The sequence below is a fragment of the Dipodomys spectabilis genome, unplaced genomic scaffold (genome assembly GCF_019054845.1).
Source record: "Dipodomys spectabilis isolate Male_0828 unplaced genomic scaffold, ASM1905484v1 ptg000019l, whole genome shotgun sequence".
NCBI lineage: Eukaryota > Metazoa > Chordata > Mammalia > Rodentia > Heteromyidae > Dipodomys > Dipodomys spectabilis.
In genome coordinates, this window is record NW_024870696.1 from 23586851 (window position 1) to 23602850 (window position 16000).

General features: G+C 45.3%; 1 protein-coding gene across 1 annotated transcript in view; it reads right to left on the reverse strand.

Annotated features, from left to right (window-relative positions):
- Nucleotides 1–16000, reverse strand: part of Prdm6 (PR/SET domain 6) — a 103894-nt gene that overhangs the window by 12635 nt on the left and 75259 nt on the right. The window contains exon 5 of the mRNA XM_042674501.1: nucleotides 4551–4893. Within this exon, the coding sequence (XP_042530435.1) occupies nucleotides 4551–4893 (343 nt within the window). The remainder of the gene's footprint in view (nucleotides 1–4550; nucleotides 4894–16000) is intronic.

Genomic DNA, 16000 nt, shown 5'->3' on the forward strand with positions numbered 1-16000 from the left:
CTTTAAAAATGAACTAAAAACGATTAAAATGTAATTTATAATTGATTGTGTACCTAGGGTTTATTCTAAGAATATATTCAAGAAGAATATATTCAAGACTGAACCAAGTCTTCAGCGGGGCTTAGAGAACATTACTTAGGTCTTGGGAAGTTCAGATATCACAACTGTTGGGAGGCAGAGGTCGCAGGAGTTAAGACTGTGTGAAAATTCCTACCAGTGCAGCCTGTCGATCTCAAGCCACAATGCCTAAGGGACACAGACTTAGTGGCCATTAATCAGATTTTCATGGTGTAACGACCAACGTTTTCCACTCATCTCAACATCTGGCACCAAAAAAAGAGAGATAAGGCTAGATTCATTAAAGTTTTACGCCCAATCAACCTTAACTCCAAAGTTCTGCCTCTTTTTGATGTGCCATACTAGAAAAACACAGAAGAACTGACCACCCCAGGGCTGAGAGGATGATCTGGCTGCCCTATCTGCCCTCTGGATGGGAGAGATCTGGCTGTCAGGCATGCATGCCTCTCTTTGTCACTACTCTGCATGTGTCCCTTCTGCAGCTGTGAGCGCCTCTGTCAAGGGCACACCGGTAGCCGTGCTTTCCTGTTAGACCACCATACAAGCTCTCAGGATTGACACCCACGGCTGCTGCGTTTAGCTCTACCCCTTCCATGATCTCCCAGCGATGCATTTAGGAGCTTCCTTCCTAACATACTTTTAACTCATAAAGCACAAAAAGCATTTCACTGATCTCAAAGCAAGCACAAGGGACCACATCTCAAACTTGTTTCTACCTGAGACCTCTAGCAATCATCGTCCACTAATGGACTGAATTACCTAAGTATCCAGCCAGGAGCCACACAACACAGTTGAGCTCTTGAAATGTGGTCAGTGCAACCAAGAAACGTAAGTACTTTTACTTAATTTCAATTCAATTAAATATAATTAGTCCCTTGTGACTGTTTCCAACACAGAAAGATCAGTCTTCATGAAAAACTAGAAAGTGTTCCATATTCAAGTAAAGAAAAATAAGTGAAAAAAGACAAGGTATGTTTGAATTTAGTTATCATGGAAATGTTGGTAAATCAGTTTCATCTATTCCCTGGCATTCTCTGGCACTGGAAGCTGCTCTGCCAAGGATTACAGCAGTAAAATGTCCAATTCCTTTGCTCTGAGTCTGAAATTGGTTTGGTGTACACAGAGGAAGGATGAAGCATTTCACAAAATGAAGTGTGGTTTGGTTTAAAATGATTAATCCTTCCTTGATTTTTTTTTTTTCCCATGGCATGAAAAACTTCCGGGACAAAAATTCTCCCATTGGGATTACGCCCTTTCCTTGTCCCACACTAAGGGACAATGCCCGGGCCCTGAGTTAAAAATCCTAGTATCAGAACACACACACACACACACACACACACACACACACACACACGTACACACACGCACACATACACACAAAGGGACAGTGCCCAGGCTCTGAGTTAAAAACCCTACTATCAGAACACATACATACTTACACACACACACACACACACACACACACACACACACACACACACACACACACAAATCCACTGTAACTGAAGGTTTTGCTTACCCTTGTCTATATGCATTTTAACCATGTAGCTACAAATTGCATCTTTCACTTACTGCCCAACTTTCTGATACAGAGAGAATATTCTAGGTTCCAGAGCTAAAAAAAATAAAGCTATTCTGGTACTATATGCTAACAGCAAATTATATATGTAAAATGAGCAGGTCTGATGTCTGGACATCTCCATCTATTTCCTCTTGCCGTCCACACGCAGCTCCTATCAAATTCTCGTCTACGTCCCTTGTTGCTAACTAACATTGTGCTTTGAGTACAAAGGAGACTGATATCATGACGTCATGATTCTTAATTTTAACTTCTAAATGAATCCTGTTGACCTCCTCCCAAGTCTTTCTTTAGCCACATAAAGCAGGGAAGTGAGAAGCAAGAAAGCCATGCCTGGAGCTCTGCTCCCGCGCTGGCTAGATCCCGTTCTCCATCACTTTGGGAAGGCTAGCCACGCCGCACCTGAGGGGCTGAGGACAGCTAGGAAGCTCACACCACCTGGATTTGTGCCAATTACACTAACTTAGCTCCTATTAAATTATTTTGTGCATAATTTGTACACATAGGCTAATTCCTAAGATTTTTTTCTGATAGTTTTTTTAAAATGTAACAAGAATTATAGCACGACTGTTTTCTATAACAAACTTTAGACCTTAGACCACCATATATGTGACATTCTAAGTGTAAATAGGGTCAGACAAAACAGTCTTTCAGAATCTTCTACTTGACATAAAATACTTTCATTGGTTTTTTTATGACACTCAGCATGAAGTCAAGTCACACTCAAAGCCAAGCATGAGTGCCATGATTCAGAAACTATCACTTCACTTCACCTTGAGGGTTCAGTTACTGTGACAAAAACACACCTCGGCAAAGAATAGAGCCATACATTTGAACTTGCTTCATTTACAAAGCAGGCTTGTGATTTTGATGTGTATTTTATTTTTTTTTTAAACCTATTACAATAAAGCCAGCTCATGCCTGTAATTCTAGCTACACAGGGGGCTGAGATCTGAGGATCACAGTTCAAAGTCCTCCTGTACATACAAATCTGAGAAGCTCTTATTTCCAGCTAACCAGCCCAAAGCTGGAAATGGAGGTGTGGCTCAAGTGGTCAAGCCTTGTGTGAGAAAGTTAAGAAGAGCACAAAGCTCTGAGTTCACAGGACATCGCTTTCACACTTTGCTGTATCACTTATACAGCCGAAAGGACCGTACACACAGGCACACAAGTCTATTTTTACTTTCACCAAGACACAGCTGCCATAGCGGCCCTGATCTAAATGTTTCAAAATTAAATAGCTGCGGCAATGCTTCAGGCTACAAGCTATTTCTAGAATGACAACAATAAGAAAACATGTATACCCGCAAATGTGTGCAATAACCTTAAAACTATGATTTGGGAGTATTTCCATCCTCTCCCACCACATCTCCATCCTGTCTGTCCTTGCTTGGATTTTCTAGGCCCACCTGGAAGGGAAGAGCTTAATGTAGCTGAGATCATGACTCACACCTGTAATGCTAGCTACTCAGGAGGCTGAGATCTGAAGAGCGTGGTTTCTGAAACTAGCCCAGGCAAGGAAGTCCATGAGCCTTTTATCTCCAATTTAACTTCACAACTTGAGTTGTGACTCAAGTGGTAGAGCAGCACCCCTGAGCAAAAACAGCTAAGGGAAAGCACTCAGGCTCTGAGATGTAGGAAGAAAAAAAAAAGCAGACTATATACCATTAGGCAAAGAGGGTTAATTGGCTTGCCTTAATTAAGATAATTCAGTGGCCAAACTAAGAAAGTAATTCAAGAAATCTGCTTCTGAATCTCCACTCTTAGTTCTAAAAATTATTTCCTGCTTTTCTATTCAAAGTGCATTTTCAATGCTCTTCTGAGGTATTTTGGTTTTAATCAAGTTTTCACAGGACATGACGAAGAGATAAAACCCCACAATCCTTTCATATTGAATTAATTTGATTTTTGTCTTTGGCGCTCCCAGCTATCCAGACTGTCGAATAAACCAGTTTTGATTCATAAATAATAGTTCCATTATATCTACCATCCCACTTGTCAGAGTACCTGAAATTTTAATTCACTTGTTCAGCTAAATTTCATCCTCAGTTCATGGCCATAAAATTCTTTATTGACAAACTTTCAAACCAACTTTGACTCTGAGGTATCTAGTCAACATTTTTCTTCTGTGTAGATATTAGTTTATTGAATAAGTGGCATCTGTTTTCCTCCACATCACCAGCAGAGTAGGTATTCCCTTCTGACAGCTCCGCAGGATTTATGGGTTTGCATGCTCGGAAGAAAAATAGTACTAAGCAAAAAATTCCAATTCATTACCTCTTAGTACTTAATTAAGTTCATACCCACAGCACACTGGAGATGAACTCTGAAATGACTCTGACAGCCCCTCGCAGCCAGCTATATTATCTTTGGAAGACAGAGAGGATTATAATTGTCCTAACCTCATTTCCCACCTATGATATTCATAAATGTTCTTTCTATTCTTGCTCCTTTGTGTGTGTGTGTGTGTGTGCGTGCATGCGTGCACGCCAGTACCAGGGTTTGAACTCAGGGCGTTATCCTATTAGCTTTAGCACTCAAGGCTCTCACTCTACCACTTGAGCCATGCTCCACTTTTTTGCTGGTTAACTGGAGTTAAGAATCTCAGACTTCCCTGCCCTGGGCTGGCTTTGAACCACGATCCTCAGATCTCAGCCACCTGAGTAGCCAGGGTGACAGGCGTGAGCCACGGGCACCCAGACAGATGTCTGGACAGTGCATGGAGCCACCAACCTGTCTGTGCAGCTCTGTCAGCGACTGAGGCACCTGTTCAAGCCTGGGGGGGGGGAACCCCAAGGTGCGGCTAAGCGCTTGGAGGTTGTCGGGAAGCCAGCAGGAGATAAGCGGCGGATCTGGCTGAGCCAACCCAGAGATGGGTGGGAGGTGGGGTTACCTGTCCGGGTTCTGCGTGCACACGTGCATCTGGAGGAGGATCCGCTGGGTGAAGGTCTTAAAGCACTGGCCGCACTTCCAGAGATGCCAGTCACTGAACTCTGAGTGCAGCTGGCTGGTGGAGGTCGGGCTGGCCAGGACGCGCTGGTTTTTCACGTTGATCTGGTTAAACCCTGGCTCCATGGGCCCCGCCTTGTCCAGGAGAGAGAAGCTCCGGCTGCAGGGCGCCTGGGGGAAGACCACGGAGCGCTGCTGGACGGTGGGGGGCAGCTTGCTGCTCTTCCCGAAGGGCTGCAGCGCGTCTTGTCGGCACATGGCTTCCATGACCGGGGAGGGCACGTTTACTAGGAGAACAAGGACAGTGAGCCGTCAGCCTGGCCATGCGGGAGGCAGCAGAAGAACACACAGAGCGTTTGTAAAGCCCTATGAACGGACATCGCAAAGCTTTGCTGGATTTAAAACAAACACAGTGTAATTCTTTTATTCTTTTGTGGTACAGGGGAAGCACTCCGCCACGGAGCTACATCCCAGCACCTGCATTACGAATTCAGAACTCATCCAACACCACTGGTCAAACAACTACCAGGCCTGTTCTTTTTTGTTGTTGGTGGTGGTGGTGGTCTTGGGGCTTGAACTCTGGGCCTGGGCGCTGTCCCTGTGCTTTTCAGCTCAAGGCGAACGCTCTACCACTTGAGCCACAGAGCCACTTCTGGTTTTCTGGTGGTTTATTGGAGATAAGAGTCTCATGGACTTTCCTGCCCCAGCTGGCTTTGAACCACAATCATCAGATCTCAGCCTCCTTGAGGAGCTAGGATGACAGGTGTGAGCCACCCGCGCCCTGCCGGATTGTTCTTATATGATCTTTGCCAGCACGGGGCGTCCCAGCAGGGTGGATTCAGGGGGACTAGGTGAGGGTGTCTGCTCAGAGGGGCTGGTTGAGAGGGTGAAGGAAAGATCAAAGGCTGGTAGAGAGGAAGGACACAAGTTTCTGGGGACTTTCAAAGGAAGGATTAGAGAAGACAGACCTCAGCGTGCCTTCAAAGTCCAACTAAACACATGCATACATGACAGCCTAGAAAATGGAGCAGAAAGGAAACAGAGTTCAGGAAGAAGCTCAAGAGGGGAAAACAGATGGGTAGGTAATGGATATAAAATAAGAGTGTAAGGCCAATAGAGACAGTGCTTGTCGCGAAGATGTCAAGAAAGACCCAGGGTGGAATCCTGACTCTGCTTTGATTAGCGCGTGACCTCGGATGAGTCACTCACTACTGGGACCTGCCTCCCTCCTGGGAAAACAGAGGCCGAAGCCATCCTAAACACCACAGCAGCATGGCTTTGTGGCTGAGATGGCCTAGATTTTCCCTCTGCTCGTTGCCAGCCTTGTGGATGTGGGCAGTCTCAACCTGTAATCTAGTTCTTGGTGAAACACAAAATGGCCACTCTAATAATGACTGAGACCGTGTACAACTGCATTGGGTCGGGAGCGAGAGCTATGCGGGGCAGCAGTGTGGCGCTCTGCGCTCCTGTTGAGAGGTCTGGGCTTTGTGCAAGTGTGCAGCCCAGGCCTGCTGACCACAGCAGCACCACGCCCACCGGGATGGAGGAAGCAGAGACTAGAATCCGGGGAGATGGTTGGCATGGGGGTGGGGGGAGAAGGAACTGGAAACAAGAAACAGTTTTTGGAGGAAAGAAATCTAATTCACATGGCATGTCTTCTTTTTAACGTTCTTATTATGTTAATACTATTTATGAAGTCTTCAGATCATTCCGAGGGTCTGAAGGTGATGAGATCCTACAAGATACAGGTAAAGCCTTTTTTTATTTTTATTATATTTTATTTTTATTTTTTTGTCAGTTGTGGGGCCTGAACTCTGGGCCTGGGCGCTGTCCCTCAGCTCTTCAGCTCAAGGCTAGTGCTCTACCACTTGAGCCACAGCAGCACTTCCAATTTTCTGGTGGTTTATTGGAGATAAGAATCTCACAGTCTTTCCTGCCCCGGCTGGCTTTGAACTGTGATCCTTAGATCTCAGCCTCCTAAGTGGCTAGGATTACAGCTATGAGCCACGAGTGCCTGGCTAGGGTAAACCCAGTTTAAAAAGTAATTCATGGCCAGGCACCAATGACTCCTGCCTGTAATTGTATATACTCTGGAGGCTGAGATTTGAAGGCTGTGGTTCTAAGCCAGCCTAGGTAGGAAAGTCCATGAGACTCTTATCTCAAGTTAAGCACCAAAGCTAGAAGCGGAGCTGTGGCTCAAGTGGTACAGCGCTAGCCTTGAGTAAAAATGCTAAGAGACAGCACCCAGGCTCTGAGGTCAAGCCTTAGTAACAGCCCACACACATACACACACACACACACACACACACACACACACACACCACCATTTCTCAGTGAGTCCTGAGCATCTACATTCTTTCAAATTCACCAAGTGCTTCCAAAGTAAAATCAGGGTTGAGAATCACTGATCTAACTCTACTCTTTCTGTTTAGAAATCACAGGACTAAGCCAGGTATGATGGCACACATCTATAATTCTAGTGTTGGGGTGCTGAAGCAGGAGAGCCTAGAGTGCATGGCCTGGACTGCAAGGTGAGACCTTGACAAGGAAAGAAGGAGAGGGAGGGAGGGAGGGAGGGAGGGAGGGAAGGAGGGAAGGAGGGAAGGAAAAGGAAAGGAAAGCAGGCAAAACTGAATCCCAAGAAGGTACAATAACTTGCATAAGGCACATGTTCAATTAAGGACAATCCAGGCTGAAGGCTTTTGCTTTCTGATTTACAGGACATTTTGTTACTGGACACAGACCTATACTACCTCTGCTTCAACGCTCTGTTTCAAAAGTGAAAAGGATATTTCACAGAGAATACAGCATTGTGTATGTGTATCACACACATCAAATCCTATGTTATGCATATATATATTTATATATGCATCTATTAACTCATTTTTGTGTATTTTGTATGTTTATACTGTCTAATACATATCATTTAAACTTTTGAAGCAAATGTGTATAATCAATATGAAATATGCAGATATTTTATACATTTTTTTTTGTCAGTTATGGGGCTTGAACTCGGGGCCTGGGCACTGTCCCTGAACTTTTCTGCTCAAGGTTAACACTCTACCACTTTGAGCCACAGCTCTACTTCCAGTTTTCTGGTGGTTAATTGAAAATAAGAATCTCGTGGATACCAGGAGCTGGTGGCTCATGCCTGTAATCCTAGCTACTCAGGAGGCTGAGATCTGAGAATCACGTTTCAAAGCAGCCTGGGCAGGAAAGGCCATGAGACTTATCTCCAATTAACCACCTAAATAATGGAAGTGAGGCTATGGCTCAAAGTGGTAGAGCACTAGCCTTACGTAAAAGAGTTCCAGGACAGTGCCCAGGCCCTAAGTTCAAGCCCCACAGCCTACAAAAAAAAAAAAAAAAAAATCTCACAGATTTTCCTGGCAGGCTGACTTCTAATCATGATCCTCAGATCTTGGCCTCTAATGTAGCTAGGGTTACAGGTGTGAGCAATCAAACAATATGGCTATTTTCTACATTTTTAGAAAAAAAATTTACTTGCCAGGGGCCATTACTTTTTAAACAGGCATTGAAATATGAAGAAGAATATTTGGCCATATTTGGTTTTTTGTTTTTGTTTTTGGTCAGTGGTGGGCTTGAACTCTGGGCCTGGGCGCTGTCCCTCAGCTCTTCAGCTCAAGGTGAACGCTCTACCACTTGAGCTACAGCGCCACTTCCAGTTTTCTGAGTGGTTTATTGGAGATCAGAGTCTCAAGGACTTTCCTGCCCGGGCTGGCTTTGAACCGTGATCCTCACATCTCAGCCTCCTGAGTAGCTAGGATTACAGGCATAAGCCACCGGTGCCTGGCCATTTTTAATCTAAACTAAAAGCAGCAACATTTGTCAGAGTCCAGGATGGAGCCTTGCTCAGCACTCTCATGACCAGTCTAGAAGGGACCAGACACAAGGAAACCAAGTTTTCAAGCTATTCTAAGGTCTAGGCAGCCGGGACACTGCAGAGTAAAGGGAAAGATGCACCATGGGAAGACGGAGGGCAGCCATCCTAAGGCACAGGGGACGGGAGACCGGATGGAAGCTTTGCTGCTGGACGAGGCTAATGAGAAAACAACTCAGACAATACAGAGGACAGATTCAGGCTTCACATGGGAAGTAAACAAACTGCTTCATCTTTTTTGTTACAAGGCCATATAATATTTATATAGCAGCACAAAAATTTGTAAGTCAATGTGTGTGTGTGTGTGTGTGTGTGTGTGTGTGTGTGTGTGTATGTGTCACGGGGCTTGAACTCGGGGCATGGGTGCTGTCCCTGAGCTGTTTTTTTTTTTTTTGCTTATGTGGTGCTGAGGAATCGAACCCAGGGCCTCAGGCATGCAAGGCAAGCACTCTACCACTGAGCCACCTTCCCAGCCCCCCTGAGCTGTTTTGACTCAAGGCTGGTGCTCTACCACTTGAGCCCCAGCTCCATTTCTGGCTTTTTTTTTTGTAATTAATTGGAGATTAGTGTCTCATGGACTTTCTTGCCCATTCTGGCTTCAAACTGCAATCCTCAGCTCTCTCTCAGCCTTTTGAGTTGGCTAGGATTATGGGTGTGAGCCACCAGCACTAGCAAGCCAATGAATTTTTATAAGTTTAAGGACCATTGGCAAATTGTAGGAAAGAAAGTTTTGTATTTATGTCTCTAAAAGTCTGTATAATAGTCCAGGATATGTGAGATCCGAGTTACAGATGATAGCGCATAACATGGGGCTGGAGGACTGAGTACAATGACAACAAACGAATATGTAGGCAGTAAAAAGAGGGAAGGTCAGGTTCTTTTCCAAGAAACTCATAAACAGGGCTGGGAAGGTGGCTCAGTGGTAGAGTGCTCGCCTTGCATGCATGAGGCCCTGGGTTCGATTCCTCAGCACCACATAAGCAGAAAAGGCCAAAGTACACTATGGCTCAAGTGGTACAGCGCTAGCCATGAGCTGAAGAGCTGAGGGACAGCGTCCAGGCCCAGAGTTCAAGCCCCACAACCAACAACAACAACAAAAAAAGAAACTCATAAACAAAGGTTTTCCAACTAAAAGGTAGCAACACCTATACCCTGTATTCTACTTTGGGGATGGCTCTTTATTGTACTTATAAATAAATTTAATTCTCCTAAATGAAACTGAGCCATATCACTTAAAAGGAAGGGAAAGTAAGTTACAGTTGAACATTTTTCACAAAAGCAAGCATATCTGATTTCTAAGCTGTCCTGTGGAGTTTCTGAATTCTTCCTTAGGAGCCAAGAGATCTGAAAAGTTTTTTTTTAAGCAGAATGTGAAAAAGCAGAATGAGAATGTGAGGTCCTGAGTTCAAGTCCCAGTACCAGCAAAATAAAAATGAATGGGAAAATGCTGTCATCTTAACTCAAGCAAAACACCACAGACAAGGTCCAGAGATAGAGGCTAGCATGACCAAAGAGATGAAGTGTTTTTCCTGAAGCAGCATTGAGCTGGTAAGTCTCCTCAGTCTATGAAGACACAGCTTAAGGGAAGAAGATGGAGTCTCAAAGGCTTGAAGGCTTTTTTTCTGGTTTACTCTTGGTTAATGGGAGATAAGAGTCTCATGGAGCTGGGTGCTGGTGGCTCATGCCTGTAATCCTACCTACTCAGGAGGCTGAGATCTGAGGGTCACAGTTCAAAGCCAGCCCGGGCAGGAAAGTCTGTGAGACTCTTTTTTTATTATCATATTTTTTTATTGTGAAAATACTGTACAGAGGAATTACAATTACATGGGCAAGATAATGAGTACATTTCTTATCAAGCATTCTGTGAGACTCTTATCTCCAATGAACCACCAGAAAAAAAGGAGGTGGTGCTGTAGCTCGAGTGACAGAACGCTGGCCTTGAGCAAAAAGAGCTCAGTGACAGTGCCCAGGCCCAGAGTTCAAGCTCTACAACCACCACCACCATCAAAGCAAGCCCCTGGAACTTCTCTACTCCGACATCCCCAGGCTGTGCTACTAAAGAGGGGTGTGGGGCCATGCAGGAGGTCGCTACAGTAATCCAGTCCAGAGAGAGGTGATGTGAACAGACAGCAGAGACAGAAGAAATGCGTGAAGAATACAGCAGCAGCACCTGACGACAAAAAGGCGAGTTTTCCAAGAGTCATCCAGCAACTGGATGACCGGGAGCCAGCGAACTTCAACTGGGGACCGGGGAGAGGCAGTCTGTGGGAGCGGGCAAAGGGCTGTTGGTTGTGCTTAGTGTGAGATGCCCGTGTGACACAACATTAAGATGGGGAGGAGAACACAAGATAGGAGTCCAGGGCTTGGCACACAAGCCAGGGTTGAAAACACAGACCTGAGAGATCCTGTGTTAAGTTAGGGTATCTGAGAATCAGAGTCTGGAAAGGAGATTTGGCATGAGTGAGTGAGTGTGTGTGTGTGTGTGTGTGAGTGTGTGTGTGTGTGTGTGTGTGTGTTGTGGCAGGCCCTGGAGTCAGGTGAATAAGATCGGGCTAAGGAAGGGTTTTTCCCAGGTCTAGAGCTAGAAATGCGCTTCTGAATTGTCCTGTTTTGAGAGAAGGGAACTAACGGGTCCTTTCTCCTGCACACTGAGCACAATTGGCCATAGACCACTGTAGGAAGGGGAATGGATGGCCACGGTGCACCATTTTAGGCCGAAGGTAATTCCTGGAGAGATGCTCGCCTCAGCCACTCAGGTGCCCCGGAACCTGGGGAAGGAATACTCCTGATCCCACAGCACAACTGGGATGGGGCAGAGCGCAGTACTCTACTGAATCAGAAGACAAATCTCTCGTGGTCATGTTCTGTCTCTTTTCGCTGTGCACACTACATCTCCAGTGGGCAGCTGCCTCCCCTGTGCGGTTCCAGAGGTGTCCCTGTGCAACCATTTCTATTTTACTCTTTCAAGAAACCCAAAGGGGTTAATTGATTGTTTGGTTTTGGATCCATACTGGTATTGAACTCAGGGCCTTAGGCACTACTTTAGCTGTTTTTTTGCTCAAGTCTGTCATTCTACCACCTGAGTGACACCTCCACTTTTGGCTTTTTGCTGGTTGGTTGTAGATAAAGTCTCACAAACTTTTCTTGCCGGGCTGGCCTTGAATTGCAATCCTCAGATCTCAGCCTCCTGAGAAGCTAGGATTATAAGCATGAGCTTACTGGCACCTGGTTCCAAGATTCTTGGTCTCCTTTGAACCCAACAGGTAATGCAAAATGAAGCCCCATACGATTCTACAGCCACAGATAGATTTTAGCGTGTGCCTGGCTTCACAGAGGACCTGAGCTAGAGAGGGCCATGTATCCAGACCCCAGGCAGGAACAAGTTAGAATCCTCTCGTTCTTGGACAGGAATCAAACCCATTTTCCCCTGCGCACAGTGGCTGGAGCTGTGCTCTTCCTGATCAACCTCAGCCTGCCACTTCCTCCTCAGCCCAGTTGAGACTCCCTCCCCAGCAGCTGTCAGAGCGGGACTGTGAATCCATGTGACTTGTTCTGTCCTTACAAATTCAGGACAGGGCCTCGCGCTGCGGCTGGGGCTTTGAGTACAGACCTTTCTGTTCCAGTGAACTCTTCCCGGGTCTCCTACAGCCCACTGACACTGGGCAAAAGCTTCGGTAGGGTCTGCTTCACCCTGCTGGCAGGACGGAGGGGCGAGGGGCACCGTGCCAAGATTCCCTCTGTGTTCTTCGTTAAAAATCAAAAGAAGCAGGCAGGCTCCTCAGGGCCAGGGCTCCTCACGCCCAACACCGGGCCGCGTCCAGTCTCACATTCTGCCACCTCAGCTTCTAGGACTTGTTTAACGTTTATTCCCAAGGTTGTTTTTTTAATTTCCTCTGAAATGAATATGAACACACGGAGGTCTCCGCACTCGGCAGGAGCTCAGCCCCCACTGGAAGCTTCTGGGGGCTCATTCCTTCTTGCAGGATGTGATCTGTCGACACAAGTCTTCCTGCAGGCCCTTGTGAAAGGCTGCATGGCACGGGAGACTCTCCTCGGAGCTCCACTGCATTTCTAACCAGGAGTCTTTAAAGAGAAAACAACAGAGGAATTGCTTCCAGATCCAAGTGCCTGTGTGAAGTGCTGCCTTCTCCTGGGTGCTAACACTTCCCGCGTGAATGCTGCTGCCCACCTCTGCCTGTGGGGGAGGGGTACAGACTGAGGCCGAAGCCCACCACACATGCTCAGTGGGAAGTGAATACTTTGTTGAAAGAACCATAGGAAGAAAATGACATTTTTTTAAATAAATGAATGTGCTTCATAAGTATTCTTCACTAAGTAAAAATAAAATCACATTTCCCTTCAACATCTTGGTCCAGGTATCAATTTCATTAGCAAAGAAAAATCTGGCTTAAAAATTTAATCTCTCCTACGAGTCACAATAAAACGTCTTACATTAGCTGGGTACCAGTGGCTCACACCTGTCATCCTAGCTACTCGAGAGGATGAGAGCTGAGGATCCTGGTTTGAAACTAGCCTGGGCAGGAAAGCCTGTAAGACTTTTATCCCCAATAATCTACTCAGACAGAGCTGGAAGTGGCCCTGTGGCTCAGGTGGTAGAAAGCCAGCCTCCAGCACCAAGGGGCTCCTGGACAGTGCCCAGGCTCTCAGGTTAAGCCCCAGGCCCCACAAAAAAACAAAACAATAACAACAACAACAACAACAACAACAAAACTCTTATATTTATATAGTGAGCACTTAATTGTTTGTCCAGTGCTATGTGAAGGAGATTGCAGTCTTTTCTCCATATTATTTTGCTTGTTTTGTTTTTTTGGGACTCCTGACATTTTTACTCATTGGCTGGCACTCTACCAACTGAGCCACGCCTCCAACCCCTGGATAGGTCTTTTACTCAGTAACGCTTTGATTTAAAGAAACTTCTTTTTAAGATAGTTAAATGTGTTTGGTGACTAGCAACAGAAGGGCAAACGTTGTCATGGAATTGCTAATTTAGATGACTTAAATGACTCAGGGCTTGGAGAGGTGTTAAATTCTCTGCCCTGCCCATTCACACAAGGGTACTGTAAATCACACCAAGTATTTTTTCTGCACGGCATCTGGAACCCTCATTAGAGAGCTTTCCCAAGGTCCCTCTGTGAATCAGAAGAAATGAGAATCCAGCATAGAATCAGAGTCACAGATCTCCCTTCACTATCTGATAAAACCTTTGTTTCTTGGGTGGCCAAACACATGACAGATGTATGACTTTGAGACGAGAAGCGAACTAAAATTCCCATCATGCCTTAGGGAACCAGGTGTTGTCACTGTTGAGCTTTTAGTTCATGATGACTTAATTCCCTCTCAGTTCCCTTCAACCCTTGCTTAGAATTCTAAGAACAAAACCCCAAAGAACAATCGCATTGTTCTTCATCACACTGCTATGGCTTTATAAGCTTTCTTCACAAAGAATTTGAGGAGCTTGCTGGTAGAGCTTGAGAATGTTAGAGTTTATTCTTATTATCAGCTACCTCAAGACTGCATCGCACAGGGAGAATCATAGGGAAAAGAAGAACCGAAAAGCAAACTGCGGCGTTGTTTCCAGAAAGTACGAATTTGTTTTGTGTAGGGTCTGAAGCACACATGGTATACTCATTGCCACGTGACTGTAAATGATGGATTTCAAGACAGTCCACCCCCAGCCCTCCCACCCTCCCCTCTGTGCAAGAACACCGTGAGGAGGAAGCAAACAGCGAGTAGATGGATGCGTCCACTCTAGAGTAACCGTGTCACGAATAAGAAAGGCAGGCCCTGAATAGTCATTCCTCATGGCTTCCATTTGTTCCAGAACTTGGCAAATGGTCCTTCTAGCTCCCTGGACAAAAAGCCTTGGCCTCATCCTTGATTCCTTTCTCTTACTCAGTATCTAATGTGCCAGGAAAGGCTGTTGGCCTTACTTCAAAATATACCCAGACTCCAACTACTTCTACCACCTGTACTGGCCTGTTATCATTGTCTTTCCCCTAGTCTCCTGAGTGCTCTGACTGGACATCTTGTCTACCTCCCTCCACTCAGTGAGCAGAAGAATACTATTATATCTTCAGCAGGATCATCTCCTTACAGTGCACATCCCCACCAGCCCTGTCATCCAGTTCCTAGGGAGGAAAAGCAGAGCCCTCCAGGGCCCATGCGCATCCCCGTCCCCCATCCATCCACACCTGAGTTGTCTTCTCTTCCTTCATTCTGCTCACTCAGGCCATCTGTGTGAGGCTCCTCCACACACTAGAAATATTTCCACCATGAGGCCGCTCTGTCTTTAATCTGACTGCCTGGAAGGATCGTCTCCAATTTGTTTGCTTTCTTAAGTGTTTACCCAAAGACCACCTCCCCAAGTGGGGACTACTCAATCGCTTTCCCAATGGGTGGCCCCTAAAGCCTGGCCCTATTTTCCTCCTGTTCTGATTTATTAGCTCCATATTATATCGCCACCTAAACAACTACTTATACATTTGAGCATCCCTCTCACTGTAAACTCCATAAGGGTAGAAGGGTAGGGATTATTTTCTGCTTCTACATGTTCTGACCTACCAAAGACACTGGCCCACAGTAGGTATTCAATACATATGCAGGAATGAACGAAGGAGAACGTGCAAACACAAAACAGATGAATGAATGAGCAATAAGCTACGTATGTACTTTAGAATTCTAGGTCATAATGTTTACTTCTAGAGAATCCTGAACACACACTGCACAACATCTCCAACGTCTGCAGAGGTTGTACTAATGCAGGAAACTGGGATCCTTATAGGATGTCTACAATCCTTTTGAGTCAACATCAACAATTCAGGAGATGAGATCTGGTTGGCATGCCAGAGGGCTGATAGGGGCCCTGGCATATAAGACCCTAGACCTAGTTTCAGAGGAGGAGGCTTGGCATTGTTCTGAAGATGGTAGAGCAGTGACCTCCATGCCCAGATCTACCCCAAACCGATGGGACACCCTCATTTCCAACACTGAGATTTCCTCTTAGGAAGATGGAACTTACCAGACAAGAGGATCACCGCAGAAAAGAAACTTTCCAAGGGAAATTTGGGAAGAGGAATGTATTATTGGTCCAAGACTCATGTTTTAAAATTTGAGATTGGTTTGGAGTTAGACTAAAATAGAAAAGGAAAATGATAGTTGTAGGCTCCAGTGAGATTTTGCTTTGGACAAAGAAATTAAAGACAACATGGGAAAGAAATACCTGACCATTAGCATTTGCCTACAAGTTACATGAGAATTTTTTATTGGCGTTTATTATGTATGTAACATGTATGTAAAAGAAAGTAAATCAAGAAGGAAGAATGAAAATAATACTTTTCCTCAAAATCAAATTTTCTATCTACTAACAAAATAGATCTGTTATCTATTTCTTACAGCATAATATGAAATTATCCATTCACAATTTATTTATTTATTTATTTTTGGGTCTGGTCATGGGGGCTGAACTCTGGGCC